At 43.5% G+C, this 23,245-nt stretch overlaps 2 protein-coding genes and 1 long non-coding RNA gene across 10 annotated transcripts in view; 2 read left to right on the top strand and 1 right to left on the bottom strand.

The window, feature by feature from the left end:
- LOC135260966 (protein 4.1-like) overlaps window positions 1–14,481 on the top strand; it is a 53,516-nt gene extending 39,035 nt beyond the window's left edge. For all 5 annotated transcript variants that reach the window (XM_064346737.1, XM_064346739.1, XM_064346741.1 and 2 more), the window contains 9 exons: window positions 963–1,025; window positions 2,263–2,898; window positions 4,504–4,626; window positions 6,366–6,467; window positions 8,516–8,644; window positions 9,119–9,217; window positions 9,504–9,584; window positions 9,905–10,026; window positions 13,385–14,481. In XM_064346737.1, the coding sequence (XP_064202807.1) occupies window positions 963–1,025; window positions 2,263–2,898; window positions 4,504–4,626; window positions 6,366–6,467; window positions 8,516–8,644; window positions 9,119–9,217; window positions 9,504–9,584; window positions 9,905–10,021 (1,350 nt within the window). In that variant the 3' untranslated portion in view covers window positions 10,022–10,026; window positions 13,385–14,481. The remainder of the gene's footprint in view (window positions 1–962; window positions 1,026–2,262; window positions 2,899–4,503; window positions 4,627–6,365; window positions 6,468–8,515; window positions 8,645–9,118; window positions 9,218–9,503; window positions 9,585–9,904; window positions 10,027–13,384) is intronic.
- LOC135260969 (uncharacterized) lies at window positions 14,478–19,011 on the bottom strand. Its single transcript, XR_010331800.1, has 2 exons — window positions 18,870–19,011; window positions 14,478–18,532 (listed from the first exon to the last, which is right to left on the bottom strand). It is a non-coding gene; the product is annotated as an uncharacterized LOC135260969 (long non-coding RNA).
- On the top strand, window positions 17,965–22,640 carry zbtb14 (zinc finger and BTB domain containing 14). Of its 4 annotated transcripts, XM_064346745.1 has the most exons (3): window positions 19,756–20,398; window positions 20,679–20,770; window positions 21,008–22,640. In XM_064346745.1, the coding sequence occupies exons 1-3, from the start codon at window positions 20,373–20,375 to the stop codon at window positions 22,024–22,026; spliced, it is 1,137 nt and encodes a 378-aa protein (XP_064202815.1). In that variant the 5' UTR covers window positions 19,756–20,372; the 3' UTR covers window positions 22,027–22,640. The 4 variants fall into 4 exon arrangements, with proteins under 4 accessions (XP_064202813.1, XP_064202814.1, XP_064202815.1 ...); XM_064346743.1 differs by lacking the exon at window positions 19,756–20,398 and adding an exon at window positions 17,965–18,337 and having other exon boundaries at window positions 20,679–22,640; XM_064346744.1 differs by lacking the exon at window positions 19,756–20,398 and adding an exon at window positions 18,982–19,120 and having other exon boundaries at window positions 20,679–22,640.
- Window positions 22,641–23,245: the final 605 nt, after the last annotated feature.

A 23,245-nucleotide genomic window follows, 5' to 3' on the forward strand; every position in this document is an offset into this window, starting at 1 on the left:
TTATTTTATTTATTTATTATTTTAATTAACAGTTTGAAACTTCTGCAAAGAAATAAAAGTCCATTCTAGGACATTTGCAAATGGAAAATTGCTGAGCAGGTGGATGTGTTTCTGGCTAGATTAAGATTACCCAGGGCCAGGGCTGAGAGCTGTACATTGCTTTGTCCCCTTGTGCTCATGAGGAACTGTTGAATTGCCCCCCCCCCCAGGGTCTGTTGAATTGCCCATCTCTGAGCAGCGTGTGCTGTGGGGACGCAGTTGACCTTGAGCCGATCCCTGCGCATTGTTAGCGCTTGATGGATGTGCTGAGCGGGCGGTTGGACCTTGAGGAGCGGAGTTGCATTGTGTGTAGGGTCAGGGGCAAGCGAGCGGCCTCAGCAGATGAGCGCGGCACAATGGGCCCGGCCCACTCTTATTCCCAGCCTCACGCTATACATCCTCGCCAGTGTGCACAACAGCATTTTTACCTAGAAATAAAGGGCTGAAAAATACTGCCCATCTCTGAGTAATGTGGAAGACAAAAGAAGCACTTATGCTCAGTATGGTTTTACATCACTGCACTTACAGAGCTTTTACCATGGAAACAAGTGTTTCCAAAAGATTTTTTAAAAACTCACCGAAAACAAGTATAGATGGAACTTTTTCTCTTCTTTTAAATAGCGTAGCACAGATTATTGTGGAGGGTGCTGGTCGTCATGTCAGTATTCATGGGGTATAAAATCTGTGTTTCAGTTAAACAGTGTGCATCCTGTATGACTGTTCGCTATTGTGCAGTCGGTCATTGTCCAGTCTGCCTGACTGGCATCTGTGCCTTGAAGAGGCCAGTGAGGTTCACTGATGAATGAGAGAGTCTGAGCAGCATACTGTGCAGACTAGGAGCTGCTGCTGCTTTGTGTTTACCAGGGCTGAAGGGCTCTGTTGTGCCTTTGTTTTTCCCCTCACTGTCTCTTCTGTTTCTGCAGACCAAAGAGGGAGCAGAACCACTGCCTGATGAAGTCCTGGAGGTGACCACAACCACCACTAAGGTAGGGGACCGGTGTAGGTGTGGCATCCCCTACTGCAGAGCCCTGGGGCGTGTGAGAGGGTGACAGAGAGTGGGGGTGGGGGGGGGGATGAGAGAGAGAGAGTGAGAGAGAAAGTGAGTGTGTGTGTGTGCGTGCGTGAGAGAGAGAGAGAGAGAGAGCGCATCTGCACATCCACACTAACGTAACGTAACAACAAAAAAGTCTTGATTTTATATGTACCATCACTCTACAAAAGCAACATATTGCTGTCCATGTACAGGTAGCAGTAGACATGCTTATTATATGGCACACAAGGCAATGTTACTGTTCAGGCTGTCTTCAGAACCATAATTACATTCTTTTAATTAGTTTGAGATGCTAAAGTAGGTTAGTGTATCTTGTTAAGAAACAATTCAAATGTGGTGATAGGAATCTGAATTCGAGACATTTGTCTTTCCTGACAGAATTCAGTAATTTCGGAAAGCACCCATTCTAAATCGATTAGAGCAGCCTTGTGATGACTATTTTAAATTGAATGCCACACATTCATGTCCTTGGTTAATTTCTTTTGCTTTGTAATTAGGTTTTCAGAAATATTGTCTTCATTTTACCACTAAAGCTTGAATGGACCACTAGTGAATAAGTCTCGATGAGGGTTGGTCTCTGACACATGTGTATTTCCGTCTGATTTAGCGTGTCAGATCCAATAGTGTACGCCCAGTTTGAGTCCTCACCCTTTTGAGAAAATCTTTCCAGCTGTGTTGTAATAAAATGAGGGTGAAACGAGTGTTCTCGTCCATGACTTTGTTTGCAGAGGCTTTTCATTTTTTGTACAGCATGTCGCTCTGGGATCATTTGGTTTGGCTTATTTGATTATCAGTTCTGATTTATTTGATCATCGGGTAAAAGCATGGGATATTAGTTTTATTTTCAATTTCCTTTCATAATAGCCCATTGGAGATTGCTATTGTCATTCTGTGAATCTTGTTTAAATTCATGGCAGGTGCATTTGAATTAGACATCAATATTTTAGGTTCTGCAGTGCATCGTGTTTGTGGAGCTCTTGTTAGCATCCACGGATGATTTTATTTCATGTGCACTCGTTTTGCTGGAGCTTCATTGGGAATGCATGATTGCGAATAAGTATAAGACTTAGGAAACATTTTTTATTTTTTTTATTTATTTGGATTTCACAACGGGTGATTTAGAATGCATATCCAATGGGTTGGCTAATTCCTTTTTTATATCTGGTGTGTAGGATTCTGATGGGTGGGTTATTGTAAACAAAGTCCCCACTAAGGTGGCAGAAAAGACAAACGTAGTCAGCTATAGAGTGGTGTCCATGACGAGCGGTGTGTCTGAGGGAGTGGGCGGAGCCACCCAGCGCGTTCTCGATGAGTTGAAATCCAAAGAGGAGGAGCTGCGGCAGAAAAGCTACACCTTGGGGCTGAGCCGTGACCCTCCTTTCGGGAAGATCGTCACCGCAACGTCTCCCGCCAAAGACGCCGCTCAGCCCGTCCAGCCGCCGCCTCCCCCCGAGGAGCGGCAGGGGCCGGCGGACCAGGCCGTGGTGACCACGAAGGTCATCTCCGCGCGGTTCAAGGTCCTCGAGTCCTCGTCCCCAGGCAAGGAAGGCGCTTCGGTCACCGTGAAGGAGGCGCAGCCTCCCCCTGCTCCTGTCCCCGACGCCCCGAAAGGCTTTGTGAGGACCGTGGTGACCGTCAGCTCCAACGAGGAGGCCGTACAGGCGGAGCTGGCCGGATTCGGCCTCCTGCAGAAGCCTGCCGCTCAGGAAGACCAGGCCACCAGCCCGGCCAAAGCTGAAGAGGGCCTCAAGCTGGGCGTGGCCACCGCTCACTATGTGTCCAAAACGTCTCCCACGTCCAGAGCGGTGGTATGAAGCCAGCGGCCCATCCTAGCATCTGCCCTCCCGCCAACCCCCCCCCCCCCCCCAACCGCACCCCCTCGCCTCCGCCACCATGTCACCGAGCGCTCACTCATTTATTTATTTTAACAGCTGCATGATGACCACCAACACTTTGCGTTTCAACAGACTGCCGTGGTTGCTTGGAAACCCCCTCAGATGAGCTTTGCTTCGTTTTCATATTTTTTTGCTGTATTTTTTGACTGTCCTCTCATGATGACCCTCAGATGGGGACTGATGCTGCCAGGCATCCAATGTGATAGCGCGTCTCAATCTAAACTGTCAATCTTACATTAGCAAGCCCCGCCCCTAAATACACAGCATCGCTTCTTTCTGACCACGCGCTTTGGAGCTCTCCCCGACGCTTGCTTTTCAGTTTCCTGGGTCCTATTCATAAGAGATGAGAGGTTCTATTTCCTCCTCCTGCACGGTGCTCATGGGCACTGATTGGGTGATTAGGCCTGGCTTGCAGTTTACTTTCCAATAGATCCCAAAGGTGTTGGATGGGGTTCAGGTCAGGGCTCTGTGCAGGCCAGTCAAGTTCTTCCACACCATTCTCGAAAAACCATTTTCATATGGACCTCGCTGTGTGCCCAGGGGCAATATGATTGTATGCTGTAGCATTAAGATTTCCCTTCACTGGAACTAAGGGGCCTAGCCTAAACCATGAAAAACAGCCCCAGACACTCCAGGTACTTTTGGTCATATAGTGTGTATATTTTTATGTATAAATACTTTGCAGTGTCCGAGTATCCCAGGTCTACCCTCCATGTGCTGTAACTGCAGAAGGTTGATTAGCTAACTGAGCTGCAGTCCTGCAGGGAGTCTTTCTCCAAGGTTGTTCTAAACCTCTGCTGCCCTTTAAGAGTGGAAACCAAATTCATATGCAAATGACTTATAGCAACTGCAAGTAGGGCACTGCTACTCACTCAAGACCTAGGTCACACTGTTCTTAGCCTCTTAGTCTCTAGGCTTTACTGTAATGGTTCTATTGTATAGTGTTACATCTTGTATATCACATACAGCCGTTTATCTACTAAGGAAAGGATTCAAGTAGTCCCTGGAATTCAGTAAATATGCCTTTGTTAAAAGGGCACATGCACAGGTGCACTTCCAGGTGGAGGTTTCTGCTTACAAAAGTGGTTGTAAAGGCCTGTACATTATTTGAAGCCCTTTGCATATCTGATAAAGAATTTGTTGTTATGCTGCAGGAGGAAAACCTGGTTGTGTGGGTGAGCATCGAGCTGCCAGCCAGCTTGCACATTTCTGAACGTGATGTGTAGTAGGCTGTCTCTATAGAGAGGTGTTCTGCTCTGTGATCTCTTGTAAAATCAGGAAATATCTTCCTCGGCTACTAGGATTTTTATCCCTCCCTCAGAGTCACATGACATGAATCATTTCTGTGAGGCCAACTTTGCTCTTATGAATAAGGTCCCAAATGACACCCCCCTCCCCCCCACCTCTTTCCTCTGTACCAATGTCTGTCAGTCTGTCTGTCTTTTTCCTTACAGTGTCTGTATCCTCCCCTGTCTTCGCTCTGCTGTGTGTTGACTGTCCGTTTCTCTGTCTGTTCAGCCTAAGCCTTCCTTCGAGGAGATGTCTCCCCAGCTTACTGCTCTGTTGGAGGCGGCCAGAGTGCAGTCCTCCAGATTGGGAACCATGGCCACCTCCACGGCTCATAGTCACATTATTTATGAGGTGGCCATTTTCCACCACCCCCACCCCCATCACTTTGCAGCTCTGTTCTAGAACTCTACTGTGAATGTGAATGTTTGGGACAAAGACATATTTTTTCTTGATTTGGCTCTGTGCAATTTTAGATGTGTAATCAAACAATTTGCATGTGGTTAAAGTGCACATTCTACAGCATTTTTTAGTCATAACCATACCAGGGCATCATAATGTCTTGCTGTAGTATGAAGCACTGTTCAATGTGTTTGGAGGCATTTTCTTGAACAAATAAGATGCTTCTGCACAATTCATTCTGCTGCTGCCATCAGCAGTTACATCATCAGTGAAGACAAGTGAGCCAGTACCCGTGGCAGTCATACATGCCATCAACATAACACCCCCACCACCATGTTTCACAGATGAGGTGGGGGGGGGGGGGGGGGGTACTTTGGGCAGTTCCTTTTGGCCTCCACATTTTGCTCTTATGTCATCACTCTGATACAAGTGTATCTTGGACTCATCTATCCACAAGACCTTTTTCCAAAACTCTGCGGGCTTTTAGGTACTTTTTACTAAACTGCAAACTGCCCAACTAGTAGTTTACATCTTGCAGGTGTTACACTGACATATCCACGACTGCCTCCTGAAGAATGTTTCTGATATCTCTGACAGGTGTTTTGGGGTTTTTCTTCATTATTGTGAGAATTCTTCGGTCATCAACTGTAGAGGTCTTCCAGGCCCTTTGCAATTACTGAGCTCACCAGTTCTCTCTTTCTTCTTAATCAGGTTCCAAACAGTTGATTTTGGTAAGCCTAAGGTTTGTCTTATGTGTCTGACAATGACAATGACAATGACCAGTCAGAAACACTTGCGAAACCATGTGTCCCAAACATTATGATGCCCTGAAATGGGGGTGGGGGGCTACGTATAAAATGTGCTGTAATTTGGTGAAGCCACTTTAACCATGTTTAATTACAACTAAAACATTGTGGAGTGCAGAGCTAAATAAAGAAAAAATATATATCTTTGTCCCAAACATTATGGGAGCTGAATATGTATCAGTGTCATATAGAAGAGGTGCATCTTGTTTTTCCTTCAGTTTGTCTCTGGCTCTGCAGTAGTTGAAGGAAATTGATCTGCTGCACTGTGTTAATGTTGCACTGCGTTTCCTCTAAAGACTCACTGTTCTGGCAAGAACCTTACATTAACGGTCTCCCCTCCCGCATACAGTCGCTGAATTTAAAATGTGGTCCTGAGCGTACCTGTTTAATGACGCTTGATGTGTCAACATGCAGAATATAGCAATTCTGTCCTTTTTTAAGAACACGAAATACTGAAAATCCAGCAATATTTTGAAATATGATGTGGCTGCAAGCATAATTATGCAGCGATATAGACTGTTGTCAATAGAAGAATAATATCAGCTGTTGTTTAGGATGAAGTACGGCATTCTCTTGATGTGAATTAATCTGTACAGTAAGTTGTAAAGTTCATCAGAATAATAGCTGCCTGAATGGGGAAGGACAGGGTACAGGTGGAATAGCTGACAGTGAGTTTTATGTTTACCATCCATGGTAGAGGGTTTTGTGCTTTATTTTTCTCTTGTCATAAATGAAAGGTGCAGAAATATTTCTGAATCTGAGGTGTTTAAATATGCATGGTCCATGGCAGAAGTTCTCCGTTGATTGGCCAGCTCTCGTGTGGTTTGCATGCTTGGGTCTCTTGACCAGGTGCAGAGGAGTGAGTCTGCTGTTCTTCCTCTGCAGACCTCTGAGAGGACGGAGGACGCTGTCCAGCTGGACTCATCGCAGCAGGAGAAGGATCAGCCTGTGGGCGTGGTGCAGGTGCTGAAGGAGGCGGGACCTGTGGTGAATATTAATGAGGCAGCGGTCGCTGACGAGGTCTCGGGTGATTCCGGCAGTGCTGTCGCTGTTACTGACTCTGATACAGTGCAGGGGGAAGCCACTGCCCCACCCGCCTCAGAGGGAGGGGGAGAGGACCCCCTAGGAACAGAGGAAGCCAGCAAGGCAGAGGTGGATGTGGAGGAGGTGGTGGTCTCGGGCAAACCTGAGACAGAGCTGGAGATGATGAAAGAGGTTGTGGAGGAGCAGGAAGCAGTGAAAGAGGTGGAGGAGAAACAGGAGGAGGTGGAGGAGGAGAAGGAGCCCTCTCCACAGGAACAGAGTGCTGAAGCTGTCAGTACAGGTGTAGCTGCTGATAAGCCAGACTCTGAGGTAACCCCTCAAAACGAATTAATCCCCCGGTGCCGTCTGAAACTGAGTATGCATCGGCATGTATTCTGTGTGGGGATACACAGGAATTCCTTACATTATTTTACATGCACAATGATGTACACTCAGTGTCACTCAGGTCAAAAAATTCTGTACGCATGTCCAAATTTATTAACTTCTCCAGGAAGGACTTTTCTCTCTCTCTGGTCTTCCTCCTCTCTTCCTCAGAAGAATATGTAAGTTTGACCCAGTGGTCCTCCTCGTAAAGGCCCATTGGACTCACTGATACCACTGACAGCGGCTACTGTACACGGTGAATGTCAGGGCTTCCTTCACAGTACGGTATCGCTCCTACGCTCCCTTTGGAAACATTTCCTCCCAAGTTTCTCGCCATTTTTCCTTTCAAATTGAACTCAGTCAGACTCTGAATCATCGATCAAACAGCAGTTGAGCCTAAAAACCAAAAGAGAAACCTCTGCCGCTCCTGGACCACGTTCACCAGTCTCTGCTTTAGACCGGAGTTGTTCAGGTCCATTCCTGGGGGACCTGCAGCCCATTAGCAGACCCCCCCTTTAAACCGTTATCTTTCTGGGGAAGGAGACTGAACTGGTTTAGTCCAGATCGGTTGAATGAGATGTTTCAGAGCGTGGCAGGAAAGCAGGCCTGCACAAACAGGGCTGTCCCAGCTCAAGGTTCAGTCTCCCTCAGTGATAAGACTTGCCTCCTGGTCTTTTATTTTCGCTCCAATCTTCATTTATTGAGTTCAAAAGGGCAGCTGAGCTGTTAATGGTCAGAGTGAGTCTAGTATCAGTGATGGCGCTGTCAGTGGTGATGATTAGGACACATTTTTAATGTAAATTCCACAAAGGTCTGAAATTGTATTTAATTTAGAAACATTTTATTTTTTGGTTATATTCTACTGAGAAAATGTTGACCTTTGTTCTCAAAGATACATGGTGACTTGTATTTGTTGCAAGACATCTTTGTGCAGACAGTCTGTCTGTCTCATCCTCTGGCTCTTGGGGTCTCCTCTTCCTCTGATTAAATTTCTCGCATGAAATTCTAATGCATGGTTTTAAAAGGTCAAATGTTCCTCTGATTATCTAATCAGAGAGGAAAATGCATGTTTCTTATTTGTGAAAAGGACAGTTGGAATGTTTGTGCTGGGGAATTCATTTGAAAATTATCCATTTATTGGTTTCCTCATTATTTACGTTTTGAAGAGCTCATTAATATTACTACCCCTTATTCAATCCAATCACAGTGTAACTCAGTGTTTTAATTTTTTATGCAATATTTAATCCATTTTGGTGATGAACAATTCTTAACTTTGTTCAGAAGGACAAAAAGGAAAGATTGTGGTTAGATTGAATAGGGCCTACTGTAAACTGATATTCCCCCCCACCATGTGAAATGCATATACAAGCCGTTCCCTGATTTAGCAGGTTGTGGCATTAAACCGAAGAATACCATTAAAGATTAAATGGGTTTCATTGGACCCTTTCATGTTCAAATGCATTTGACTGTAAAGGCCAAAGTGAGAGAATGTTGTGCTTGGCTAGTACATGCCCTGCTCTCTCTGTCTGACCGTGGCACAGAGGAGACTGACGTCACCATTAACTCAGTGCCACTGTAATCCTCATCATCATCCTCACCCTCACCCTGGCTGTCCTGGCCCCTCACAGTCTTCGCTGGTGAAGACCGAGACGGTGAGCTTCAGCAGCGGACAGCAGGAGGAGGAGGAGGAGTTCACCACCAAGGACGTGCCGGTGATCCACACGGAAACCAAAACCATCACATACGAGTCCTCACAGGTAGGGGACCAGCGCTGATGCAGGCCTGTAGGAGGCACCTGATGACATGACCTTTCCCTGGGCTGCGTAGTGTGTGATGATCATGATGACTCATTCATTAAAAGTTTCCACTTGAACTGTTCAAATTGACATGTCCAGTTATGACCAATGACATCATAAGAAGGCGGGTATATTTTAGCAGGCAAGCAGCTCTCATTGCAGTTTCTGCTGGCAGTAATATGATGGAGGCCTGTGGGTCTGTTCAATTTTTTATTATTTTTAAAGTCTTACCTTTATTCATTGGGAAGTTTCCTTTAATTATTCTTAGAGAGAGAGCTGCCACATGAAATTATAGCCACAAGGTGGTAATATCCAGGAATACACGTGGCCATTAATTTAGACTTTGTTAATTCTTCAAAGTTTGTGTGTGCAGTACTTCATAATCAACCAAAAGTGATTACTCTTAATCGGTTTCTCACTGACCTTTGACCCCAGGGGGACGGCAGTAATGACGCTGACCCAGGGATCCTGATGAGCGCCCAGACCATCACCTCGGAAACGACCAGCACCACCACCACTACGCACATCACAAAGGTGTGAGAGAGCCTACAGAACAGCAGCATGGCAGGCATTCAGATCTAGTTCAGTCCAGCGCTCGGTACACAATGCCCTGTAAGCTAGCCGCTGGTCTCTTCTGCACAGTACATCACCAGTAAAATGTCTCCATGATCCCGATATAAGTAGCCTGTCGTTGTTTACAGTAGAAGGTCAGTATAAGCTAGTCTGTCCGTGTCTGTTCAGAAAGGATTGCGCCAGGGCTTTCTGTGCGGTATCTGAAAGGTCAACACTGTTTTTTCCCCCTCAAAATCTTTTCTTGCAGACTGTGAAAGGAGGCATCTCAGAAACGCGGATCGAGAAGAGAATCGTCATCACGGGCGACTCAGACATCGATCACGACCAGGTAAGGAAGCAGCCGCTCCGCACACCCACAACAGCGTCTGGAAGAAGCGCCTTTTCCTGCTTTCAATCCAATTAGCGAATGAATAAGAAGGGAAAAATAAAAACACAAATCCAAATAATCACATCTGCATCTGCATGCTGAAGGGACGGCGATTCTCCCTCTTCTGTTTCCTGTGTTTGAATGAGAGATTTCCTCTGTGATTCGGCGGGTGAGCGTGCTTGATGAAGTGATTGATGTGATGACCCAGGAGTTGGCTGCCTCTGATCATGCACGTTGCTCCTCCTCTCTCTGTCCCGCCCCTGGGTTCCTGTCTGAGCTAGGCGCTGGCTCAGGCCATTAAGGAAGCCAAAGAGCAGCACCCTGACATGTCAGTGACCAAAGTAGTGGTACACAAAGAGACAGAGATCACGCCTGAGGCCGAGGAGGGGGAAGAGTGACGCAGGTAAGAGGACCGAGGCTCCGCCCCCGGCTCCAGCTTGCAGGCAGGGCCCCGCCCCCCCCCACCCCCACCCCATACCCGCTCCGCCTAAACTCCGCCTCTCAGCGGCGCCGCACGCCGCTAACATGCTATTAACCCAGAGCTGCTTCCAGCTTTCAGCTTTCACCCACAATCCATCCCTGTGAACTGCTGCTTGAAGCCAAATCCTCGCACTTCTGATTTCCGTTTGAATGCACACAGCATTGCTTCAACATTGTCAAGACCCTGAGTCACTCCGAATCTGCAGAGCTCACATTTGGCCGTTAACTGTGGATCCTGCCAACTGAAATTCCTTCATTCCCGTGAAAGAGATCATAATCGCTGCTTGTACAGAATTTGAGAATGTTTTCCGGTTTAGAATATTGAAGGGGTAAAGAAAAAAAAAAAAAAAAAAAGACATTTTGTAGATGATTAATTCCACATGTATCCATGCGTAGTGTAGAATGGACACGTCTCTGCCAACTGTATATTTCAAGCATTGCTCAGTGGACAATAGCACCCCCTCCTGGAGAGCTGTTGGTTCATTAGGACCTGATACTGATTTCTAGATAATTACTTTATATATATATAATATATATATATATATATATATATAATATAATTATATTATATAATTAAATTTTACTAATAATATACTATATTACTTAAGTATCTTTCTGTACTACGTCTAGTTTATTAAGCCTGAATAACATCCAGAGTAATGCTGGAAAGGCAGCAGTACAGTGATTACTAGATTCTTCTGGCAGCCAGATTGACCCACAGGATCTACACACAGGAGAAGACTGCTCACTGCATTAATATAACTATGGCTCTACATCAAGCCTTTTCTGGTAGTTTTTAGGAAGTGGTACTGCAGGGGAAAAAAAGTAAAACGAAAGGAAATGCTCTTTCAAAACCATATTTGAAGTAATCAAGGGTTTAGCAGAGGAGTCTTCAAGTACAATATACAGACGGCTTCTAATCAGTTAAATAATCAAAGTTGTTACGTCTGCATAGATCACATGGGTAAATAAACTCCCATTATCATGCTTTTAATATTTGCCAAGTCTGGACGGAGCTTGAAAAAGCAGCATGCTCCTAAGGAGGGTTTGCTGACCTCTCCCCCTCAGTTTTGCTGTATGAGCAGTTATCCTTGACCTGTCCCTGCTCTTTCCCTGCTTCTAATATCAGTAGCTCAGTAGTGACCGAAATCAGTTTGCTGCCAGTTGTTGAAGAGAATAACAGATGTGCACTTTTGGCTCCGAACAAATCCAAAATGCACATGTGTACAGCTTGGCCTGGACCTCTGTCTGCTTAATAAGGGAAAAAACTTCCAGATGTCCCGCGTGGATCGGGGGCTACAGTGGAGCTTCACATTTTGGCCCAGGAGTCTCAAGATGAATTTTAGTGCTTCCAGCAGAACTATAGAGGCAGATAACTGAAGCAGCAGATTAAGTAACACAGGCTGGTGTAGATACCTCCTGTGTCCCTAGGTGACATGATGTCACACTAAACCAGTGAATGTCAATGTATTGGAGTGCATTTGGGGCTACTCATCTAGTGAACAGCATCATTTATTATTGTTTATGATAATTACACAAGGAAAATTCAGTATGTGAGGATGATTACAAGTAGTATTACACAAGGAGAAATCCACGCAGAACAGAATTAATTTTTGATGAGTAAATGCAAACCTAATTTGTTTATCCCATTGGATAATGTTTGCCTATTTATGCCTTAATATCACACATAGCTACATAAATATTTACCTTATAATTATATTTTATCTGTTCATCTAGCACCTTGTTATACATGTAGGTATGTAAAATGGTAGCTGCACGTGATAGTCAAACCGTAAATGTATGGAAGGAGATAATGTGCTTTGTCAAAGCCATTGGTACTGTGTGTTGTTGAAAGAGCTCAATACACTTGGAGAGATGGGCTGTATGTCTAATTGAGGCCTGGCTTATCCATGCTGCTCAGTCCTCACACATTTGTGATTGTAGATTTCAGTTAGCCTTTCGTACCCTCATTGAATACCTTTTGACTAATGCTGTGCAGACTTTGATGTTAGCATGCTTTAACATGCTGTGTGCATTACTGATACATTTCATTTTCTGTAATGAAATAACCCAGAAGCAGAACAGTTTGGACCTCTGTCATGTTTCATACTGCATGCTATTAGAAAGGCTCACAGTGACTGAGTTCCACAGTTGAGTCTGACAGCAATGCACTCTGGCCTTCATGTAGAGTAATGCATGAAGCAAGCGGCAGTCTTTATTCGTTTCTTACACATTTCATTAACTTCCATAAAGCATCTTGCAGTGTGAGGAAGTGGCACACATTTGCAGGGAGCTCTTCGTGTAGAGCATGCACTGCCATTACTGACTCATCCTCTGTCTTGCTTTGAGATGCTGGGGAGAGACCTCGTCTTGTGCATTCGGGGCTGTGTGCTGTGTGCAAATGGAAAGTGTGCTCTTAAACCTATGCTTAGAACTTTGTGTTTCTTGCTATCCCCCTGAAGGGTCTCCTTCTCTACCTGTTAATGTATTCATTCTGTTTGTATGAAGAGTTCGTAATCCCACTCTGTACTGTAACATATAAGGGCACAATAATATGATGAAATGGCCATTAGTCAGAACTACCTACTGTCTACTCCTGATCTGAGAGACCCAGTTTTGGGGTTTTTGACAGTTATTAAAGTGTAAATTTGCCATTGTAAATCGTTTGAAAGATGGCTTTCACCATCAGCTGCAAATAGAGTGCGTGGAATTGGGGTGAGTTTGAGTTTCCATCCAGTCAGTGTGTCTAGTTAAGTACTTAAGCCCTCCACGTTGGAACAAAGATCAGAAAGCAGTGGATCTCCACTGACCCGCAGGCACAGGAATACGTAAACTGTCATCCTTGTCTTCATCACTTAGATAAAGTACAGGGAGCCTGAGCCATTTTGGAATTCATACTGTGGTTTCATAGGCATTTGTGGTCAAGTAGCATACCCGGTTGCCTGCTCATTATGTGAGTGTACATATCATATGAATCCTTCTTTTCAAATTGTACTAAATGCACACATTAATTACTTGTTCATTGCATTTTGACAGTTTTGTGAAAATGTGTTCATCTTTGTGTCAGGGGAGAAAATCACCCCGTCTTTCGTACCAGTGTGGTACAGTATTTAGACTGTTCTGTTCACAGGAATCTTCTCAATGTATTCTTTGTGAATGGCAGGGGTCTGTTATATTAGCAGTAAGATAAACAGCTGAACACATTGGCTGTGGGTACTGTATTCTACCTGAACATGTAACAACATTGTTTTATTTACAGTGAGATATGCTCTCTTTTTCAGGATTGAGGCTCCACCATTTCAGAGGATACTTGCATTTCACTTCTCAGAGAAAAATGGATGTCCAGGAAGGAGTGACCTCCAAAGCAAAGCAAAATACATTAACGGATATTCCACTGCATCTGAAAACTCTAGGACTGATCACCCTCCCACGTTGCATCTCCAAATCAATCCAGTCCACCACTGGATAATGCATATTGCATGAGAAGGAAACAGTTCAGCATTTTAAAAAAAAGAAAATTTAATTTAGGGGGGAAAAAATTCAACACAGTTCTTAATCCAACTGCACGCTCCGACAATAGGCAGAATAATTCAATGGGAATTTTTTTTAAATTATTATTCACTGCCTTAAGTAATGAATTTTAAAATTGTATAATAATTTATGTAGCTTTCATTTTATTTATGAGAGAGAAGCTAGCACTCCAAAAAGAAGGCTGTAGGCTTTACGCTGTACGTGTTCGAGTGCGCAGTATTTAACCATGCAGTAGACGTGCCAGCCACATTGCCAAGCTCCTGTCTACTCTCTCCGTCATTTTACCGATTCGACTCGCAATGCCTGCCAAACAAACAAAAATATTACCTAAATATCAAAACCGTGCTTCTTTGGCCAGACAAAAATATGATTCTTAAATTCATTTAGTCATTTTTATTTGAATTGTAATTTTTTTGTTGTCGTTGATTAAATTCCACTAAATTTTGTTCCACTTAAATATTCCACATGACAAAGCAAAAGTTTGTATGTGGAGTGCTCTGAACTGAAGGATAAAGGAATGAAGTGAATGAATGTAGGCGTCTGTCTGAGACCCAGCTAACAGCGATCCCTGCGGTGGACCAGGCTGCTCATCTCACCAGTGGAAGGACCAGAGCCCCCATCCTGTCAGGCACGGCAGAGCCGGCTATCAGCCTCCCCCATGCCAATCCCACCCTGAGCGTGTGTGTTAGTGTGAGTGCACGTGTGTGTATGTGAGTGAGAGCGAATGTGGACTCAGATGTGTAGAACACCATCCTGCTCTGTCCCTTTGTGTCCCCTCTGTTTAGTGCCATCCATGTTCAATGTGTTTCCACATTAGTGAAATAAAAAGTGGCAAACGCAAAATGCATATTTTTGTGATTTATTTTTTTTCTTTTTAATAAAATGTACCAATGAAAAAACAGCAGTTATGTTACTCTGTATCATGTCTGGTCACAAGCACTGTAGGATCATTCAGGAGAAATATGCCTGAAGCCATACTGAGTTTCTTGAAGCTTCGAGGCCAGAGAAATGCAGCTTGTGGTTGTGGATTAAGGTTGACAGGATCAGGCCTTGGGCTCTAGGTAGGATTGAAAGGCAAATTCAGTGGTGTCTTCCTTTCTGTAAAGAGTCTGCTCCATTAGAGAAGCACATCCGGAATCCTGCAAGTTTTTTATTTTTAGTTCACCAGGCAAGTCATTAAGAACAAATTCTTATTTACAATGGCGGCCTGACAAGTGACAAAAGCCACTTAAGGGAAGGGGAGGTGGGCTAGAAGATAAAAGCATGTTAAAAGCACAAAATACATCAATAATAACAAACTAAACATAGGCATATGAAAACACAGGCAAGCAAATAACAGTCAACAAACGAGATATGGGGGAGAGGGGGAAAAAAAAACCAAAGAGTGTTTTGGGGATATTACATGGTAGAAGAACAGTTGCAGGAATCAGTGAAAATGTCTGAGATGGCAGGTTTGGAGGCAGAAGTGCATAAATACTGGGTGATGCCTTGTTGTCATGGACCCTGGATGCAGAGGGTGGTTGCCATGGGAATAGTGCACTCAAAGTGAGCCAAGGTTGATTTAAGACACTGCTGCAATTCAAAATGTGTGATCACCACTATAGTCTTAAGTGCAAAAGACTACTTTTCATCAGCCACTTTCACCAAGAAGGGAACAAATGTGTGATGTTTCCATACAGGTGTACTGCATGATACAATTAAGCAATTAACATCCTATCATGCTCTGTGGCATGTGTAAAAATGTTGAGCAGGCCCAGTTGACCTCGATTTTGGATCAAGATGGCAAGAGTAAAAGATGTAAGACTATGAAAAAGGGTTCATTATTGGGGCACGGATGGCAGGAGCTTCAGTCACAAAGACTGCCCAAATGGCTAGTGTTTCAACAGGAACAGTGACTAAAGTGACATCTGCATTTAGATATATGGGAAAGACATCAGTAAAAATTGTGGTCGAAAGCGCACATTCAATGACCAAAGTGATGCTCATGCACTAATGCGATATGTAAGGAAAAACAGAAGAGCAACTCATCCTCAGGTGACAGAATGTCAGTGCAGGACATGCTCAGATTGTGAGAGCAAAAACAGTCCATTTACAAAGAGGGCATGCAATGGTCTATTTAATGACAGCTCAAATTGCTATATCATCTACGAATCCACTATACACCTGGGAATGCAAACACAATTCTGGGAGATTGTTGTACACAGCCATTTCACACACCAGCTTTGGGTAAACCGTTTTAGACTTTTGGGTTTTCTGGAGCAGAGGAATATAACTTAGGTCATTGTCACATCATCTTTTACTTGTAAAATCTGTTTCCATGTTTATCTATATGCCAACTTTTCCACTTTGGCAAAGCGTAAAAACTTTTTTGCAATATTTTGGCATTTTTTCAAATTTCAGGCGTTTCTACTCATGTTTACTTGTGTAAATTCAAAATTTGCATAAAAACTGTGGGATGGAAACCCCACTTATGACCCTCCAAGTCATATGTCAACATGCATCAGGGCCCTTTGATTTAGAGAGACTAAATGACCTCTGGCATGCAGAGAGCCCAGTATGAACATATAGGTCTACTCAGTAATGAGGTCAGATTGCACTCTGGAAATGCAATCTGACCTGTTACGAATAGCCTTGTTTCCTTCTGTTGTTTGCTAAAGAACCTCATATAAGATTAGCTTGTTTATTTGGTTGTTATCGATTACCTTGCTCAAGTTACACCCATGGCAGACTTGCATTTTACTTGCAATGTTTTACTTACAAAGTTGTTTGGCTATGCTGCCGCACTCCACCCCTTCACCTTCGCTGAGTGATAAGGGAAGTAACGGTCGTGCCCTTTCAGCAAGCCTTGAGAAGTTCACAGTGAAGTAGGCCTACCTGAAGTAGGTCTGTAGCTTTCTAGTTTTGGAGATATTTAATTTTAAAAAATTATGTTATAAATAATCATTAAAATCCTATATTACTTTATTGAACATCACACTTGCACTAATAAAGCTTCACAAAATACTATAACGTGGGCTGAAGGAGCCATTTGGAAACTAGGTGCTGTATTTTCATATGAAATGTAGTTTCTTGGGGTTTCTGTTTCCACTGCAGACCAAAGCTACATCATGAAGCTTTGCAAGTAATCATAAAAAGTTGTTTTGTTGTGTTAATAGTTAACACACAAAATGTTTGCACTTTGATGCTGTCCTTAGAATTACAGAGGTTAGCATTTCCTGTATTTGTTGAATGAATGTTCTAGGTGAACATTTTAAATTTTGAACGTCAGCACTGTAGTGCTGCTACAACGTGTTACACTGACAATGTAAATGATTTCAGAACCTGTATTCTAAAGGCTCTCAGAGTAAAAGTGCTGGTCTAGGATCAGTACTGAATTTTAGCTCATATTGCATGAAGTTACAATATGAACAGGAGAAGCCTGACCCTAGATGAGCACTCCTACTCTGAGATGCTTTATAAGAGGGATATCCAATCTTTTCCAAAAAAGGCCCAGTGTGGGTGCAGAATTTTGTTTTAGCCCAGCACAAGAACAACCTGCACCCATACTGGCCCTTTTCAGACAAGACTGGATATCCCCTGCTTTTATAAATACAGAGCTGAACTCCATTTCTCTTGCTGCGATGGAGTGCCCCCTAGCGGTCGTAGATTAAGAATACACATGAGATTGGTAAAACATGCCAATATAAAGGACAAGACCTGGACTGTGGACTTGCTATCTGAAGACGGACTGTACCCAAAGTCAAATGTCATTCATGTTTACAATCTTGGTTTTGCACTGCGCGTTGCACATAGTTTAGACTTGGATACATTTCCAGAGATAATGCAGATCCATCTACGTCTGTTGAGTTGCATATTTATAACTACTATTCCGACTATCTAAATCATTTAATTATATATGCTTGGCTGGTCACAGGTCACCTAATCATTGGCCTTCTGCATGATTGTCGTAACGGAACTCCTCGGACCAACTATGCAACCACCGGTTTTCATTGCAAAGGTTAATCGACTACCCTAGTTTACATTTTCATTTGCATACGTTTAGCAGACGCTCTTAACCAGAGTGATTTAGGCTGCATAAATGCATCGAGGCCTAAGCAACGAACAGTGTTGATGTTCAGACATTACAGTAAAATGCCCTTTTAAAATAATTAACCTACCCGAATAATAATTGAATAATAATTTGGGATAAAATAGCCGATATCCTTATAAATCATTTTTAATCATCTTGCGAAAAATACAGTAATCGTCTTTTGTTGTGGTAACGGACGTTGAACTTATACATATTGAGTACTACAAAGCGTTTTCACGATCCAGTCAGTGGCGCTCCCGTTTCCCGCTCGTGACCTTATTTTCGCGCCCCAAATCTGTTCGCGTTTACCCCCGGTTCGCGCTCCAGAGGCTTGTTTTCTGTGCACAAGTTCGAGTTGCGTGAGAACATAAGCGTACGCTCTGTCAATGGCTGCTGGGCATCATGTAAGGTAGCCTACATTTGCGCTTCTTGCGTAACGGCATCCATTTGCAATCAAATGTGCGCACGCCCACAGCTACTCAACGTTCGGTCTGCCCTGCAGTTCCGTGCTTGCGCAGCGCGTCCTTCCGCCAGTGCTCGCCCTCACGCTAATACTGCTCAAAGTATTTATTCTTTATCGCTTTGGTGACATTTAACGCAGTCTTTCTCATTAAGGCACACTCGTTCAATCCAGGTAAGCACAATCTCTTTTTTAAGGATCAGCAACAGGGTCAGAAAACCCATAATATTAAAGCTGGGATGCCTGCGCGCTCACGATTACTCATCGGCCGCTCGAGTTCGTGTCTGTGCAGGAGTGTTCATGGCTGCTCGGGCGGGAGCTCTTCTGTCTCTTCTGTGTTGTGGAAATCCCACGCCGTCACCCACCGCACTGAAACATTTATATTACACGATCAAATGTTGAATGTTTCTCCTTTAGTGTTGTAGACCCGTGTATTTACTCATGTCTAACAATAGCATCGGCTTTCTGGAAAATAAATAAAGCTAATAGGGCGGGTTCTGACTAAAGCTGAAATAGCAGAAGTAGCCCGATAGCTAGCTAGCTAGCTAGCTAACCAGCTCCACTAACTAGCTTTTAGCGAAAATAGAACGCGTCACTAGTTATTAATATAATAAGTAAAAACGGCGTATAATTAATGACACTAAGAATAATAAATTACTAAACAGAATCATAACCGCAACAATACGACTGGAAATTAATTACGCACCACCGAAGCCGCCGACTGTTCGACCCATTGTCTTACTTCTCTGATCATGAGCTAACAGCTCAAATACGATCCCAGTTTGTATTTCTATGCGCATTAGTATAGTTCAATGTTGTATTTATAACGTTCATTACATATTTAGCTATATGATCAGTAGCTCTTATGAGTCTTCAGTTGGGCTGGTCTTCTGTGGACAGACCACCGTTGTCCTTGAGCAAGTGTTAGCATGCGCGTGATGTGCCCGACGCGCGTGAGTGAGTATTGTGGAGTTGAGGATGTCGTTCTCGTGCAACCACCTCACCTGTACCTGCAATTTCAGTCCAATAAGCATATGTTTCATTTAAAACTTAAGATAGCTAACGTTTACTGATTTACCAAAAAGCTGGATTGCTCAAACAAAATTCCTGAAACTGGTATTTTATAGTGTGGGCTAGAACGCTAGTCATTTTTAATTCGCTACATTTTATTAGTAGACTAACTACTATTGCTGTGTGTGCTACTTGTGCAGTTGGATTTCATTTAATGTAATTATTAAGCTTGTAACCTAAAGGAGGCCTGACTTTATAGGCTGCAGACTGGAACTAACTTTTTGAATGTAATGTGATTTACCGTCTCTTTTACACAGTGTCTTTATGTGAGTGAAGGTGGCAGTAGCCATTTGCTCTTTATAAGATAGCGGAATCTTAATTTGACATAATGTCCCATTCTCACTAGAGCTCTTATGGTCAAAAACCTAATGACAGTCAGTAGCTCAATTCATTTCCAGAAACTTTTTTCTTTTTTTTTTTTCTATTTTGGCAGTGGCTTACTGAAATTGTAGGTTTGCTTGCCACTTCTTTGATTCTGCGTTCTGCGTTTATTAAATGTTATTTAATAAATGAAACTAGGAATTGTCTTATTGTTGTTGCAAGCACTGATGGAGTAGGCCAGTTAGGACACGCTGCAAATGTGAAATAATTTGGTAGGCTAATGTGCTAACATTGCCTTAATTTAGGCCTACTGACAGTAGGATACATTCAGTTTCGTTGATGTTTCTTTTTAACGACAGTAAAAGCAGAGAGTGAATGACCATTAAGTTTTGTTGTCCTGCTCTGCTGATAAATGATATAATTTGGAGTTATCTTGCTTGCTAGCATTATGTTGTTGATTCGTGTGACACTAACTATTGTGGGTTAGAGACTGGGATTTTCAGTTCTAGCTTACTCATACAGACATGTTGACATACACATATTCAAGGGCTGATCACACTTGTTGCATTTTATTTAAAAAAAAAAAAAAAGACTTATAATTGATGCACGTCACCAAAGGTGCTAAAAGCCCAGATGCCTGCACCATGTTGTTTATTCTCAAAATTTTGATTTACGTAGACAGTACAGTGTGTCTTCATTGTGAACGTATGGGTTGCCCAAAGTTGCACTGGATGTTTTTACATTTATCCACCACCCTGGACACTTCTGTCTGCTTGAAAATTATATAGGCCTAAATAAACAGAATATAGGAAATCACATGATGTCTGCACCACTTGACTGGAGGTAATACAACTATAAAGAGTTCAGTTTAGTGAATGTGAAATTTAAGGACCCTTTAAGTGCCTCCTTATTTTTGTAGGATTAATCAGATGATTAAAAAAATAGTAAAGTATCATCTGTTTTATCATCTGATGCCTCAGGTCTGTTGTGATAATTTGATAAGTATATGAATGTGGAGGAATTCAGGCAAATTAGAAGATAATGACCAATGTTTTTTTCCCACATTTAACTGTAAATAACTATGTCAAATTTTCCTCTTCATACTTTGTTTATCCCCTTACAGGAGATCCTGCAACATGTCAGAAACAGTGAAGTATGTCGACGATGAGCATAAAACCATCTTTCTGAAGATACTTAATGAGCAGAGACTGGAAGGTGAGCATTGTGATATCGCAGTGGTTGTTGAAGACGTTAAATTCAGGGCACACCGCTGCGTCTTGGCTGCCTGCAGCAATTACTTTAAGAAGCTGTTTAAGAAGCACGAGGTGGACAACTCCTCCGTGATTGAGATTGACTTTATTCGCTCAGATATCTTTGAGGAGGTGCTAAACTACATGTACACAGCTAAGATTTCCGTGAAGAAAAAAGATGTCAATTTGATGATGTCCTCAGGGCAGATTCTGGGGATCAGGTTTTTGGACAAACTCTGCTCTCAGAAGCGTGACTTATCTCCCCCTGAGGACAAGAGCGACCACCTGAATGCCAAGTATGCCTACGACATTGTCAAAATCACCATCCCCACTGAAGAGTCACAAGAGAACCAGGACCATGAGGTGCAGGTACTGGGAGACCAGGACGACACCCCATCTGATGATATGGTGGAGGAGTCTCACGTGAACCAGGATCTGGACAAATCTCCCAGCAGCACCCTCAGGGTGCAGGAAGCCATCCTCAAGGAGCTGGCCACTGAGGAAGTCCACAAAGTCAGCTGCTATGACCAGGATGTGGAGGCAATGGAGTCGGTGCAGAAGGACCTCAGTGGCCACGCCCCCCAGGGTCTCACGTTCGCCGACAGCATCGGGGAGGTGAAGGACGAGCAACCGCCCGGGTGGACCACAGCCGCCAGCGACATGAAGTTTGAGTACCTGTTGTATGGGCACCGGGAGCAGCTGGCCTGCCAGGTCTGCGGCAAGACCTTCATGGACGAAAACCGCCTGCGGAAGCACGAGAAGCTGCACTCGGCCGAGCGGCCGTTCATCTGCGAGATCTGCACCAAGGCCTTCACCACCCAGGCCCACCTGAAGGAGCACCTGAAAATCCACACGGGCTTCAAGCCCTACCGCTGCGACGTGTGCGGGAAGTCCTTCATCCGAGCGCCCGACCTGAAGAAGCACGAGCGCGTCCACAGCAACGAGCGGCCCTTCGGCTGCCAGATGTGCGACAAGGCCTTCAAGCACAAGTCTCACCTGAAGGACCACGAGCGGCGGCACAGGGGGGAGAAGCCCTTCGTCTGCGGCTCGTGCACGAAGGCCTTCGCCAAGGCCTCGGACCTGAAGAGACACGAGAACAACATGCACAGCGAGCGCAAGCAGTTGCCTGCTAGCGCCCTCCAGAGCGAGACCGAGCAACTGCAGGCCGCAGCCATGGCAGCAGAGGCGGAACACCACCTAGAATCTATCGCATGTCAATAACACCCCCTGCAGGGAGCACTGCAGCATCACTCTTATTTCTTATTTCTCACAGAAAGCCCTCTGTTCCACAAATTAGTTTTTTTAAATGTTTGATTTGTACTCCTAAAAATATAGTGGGGAGACTGGGTGTTTAATTCTAATTCTAATTCTAATGATCAAAATGTATATTATTTGTATTTTGGACTTATTTCATATCGGTTTCTTTGGGTTTAGTTCCAGTGTTTAGTGATATGGAATTCTTTATTGACAGTGTAACTAGTTAAAATACGGGGCAGAATATCCTTGAAGTACAATAGATCATACCAAAGCTGTGTGGTATATTTCTAACAGCCTCTCTGGTTGGGCTGTTTTGCCTTAAATTGGTTTACAAAATGCGTGCTGTTATACAGTGCCATTTTCTATCATCTTGGAATCTGTAAATAATTTGTAGCATTAATTAAATCAAATTTGCTTAATGTATAGATTGATAACAACTGCATCTTCAGTGTTTTCTGTGATCCCAAAATGTATTTTATGTGCTAGCTGAGGTGAGCAATGGGAATGAACAGTCAGTAATGTGAAACAATATTACTATAAATTTGTTTGCTGTTAATAAACACATTAACTGCGGTCAATTGGTTTAATCTATTATTTTTAATTGAATAGTTGGGTGGTTAGTTTGGTAATACAATATATTTCATGCAAGTTTTTGTACTACAGAAACTGTACAGATGAAAGCCTTTCATGTCACGCCCCTGGACATCTCCATGTGGGGTTTTGTTAAACTTTTCTTATTCAGGGACACTCACCCAGGCTTAAAAGCGTTCTGGGGACTTTAAAAAAAGTTTTATTTTTCTAATATTTCCATATCTATATATAGTCATTGCATATCAAGTCTGGCCAAGGACCCACTGTTGAAAATCAAGGACATGCAATGTTGTATATGTATACAGTTGGAGATTAGTGAGCTCAAAGCCTTAGCACACATAGCTTTAGAGCAGTGGTTCTCAACTCAGGCCAGAAAGGGCCGGTGTGGGTGCAGGCTTTTGTTCCAACCAAGCAGTTACACACCTGATTCTACTAATCAACCTTTGGAGTCTTTACTAAGGACCTTGATTAGTAGAATCAGGTGTGTAACTGCTTGGTTGGAACAAAAGCCTGCACCCACACCGGCCCTTTCTGGCCCGAGTTGAGAACCACTGCTTTAGAGCAATGGCAACTTACTCTGTTCCTGGAGATC

The sequence above is a fragment of the Anguilla rostrata genome, chromosome 8 (genome assembly GCF_018555375.3).
Source record: "Anguilla rostrata isolate EN2019 chromosome 8, ASM1855537v3, whole genome shotgun sequence".
In the NCBI taxonomy this organism is placed as follows: Eukaryota; Metazoa; Chordata; class Actinopteri; order Anguilliformes; family Anguillidae; genus Anguilla; species Anguilla rostrata.

Coding starts and splice junctions, on each gene's coding strand:
- zbtb14 (XM_064346742.1), top strand. CDS start 20,373: ATGATGTCTGCACCACTTGACTGGAG. Junction 20,399..20,678: donor TCTGCACCACTTGACTGGAG/GTAATACAACTA, acceptor ATCCCCTTACAG/GAGATCCTGCAACATGTCAG.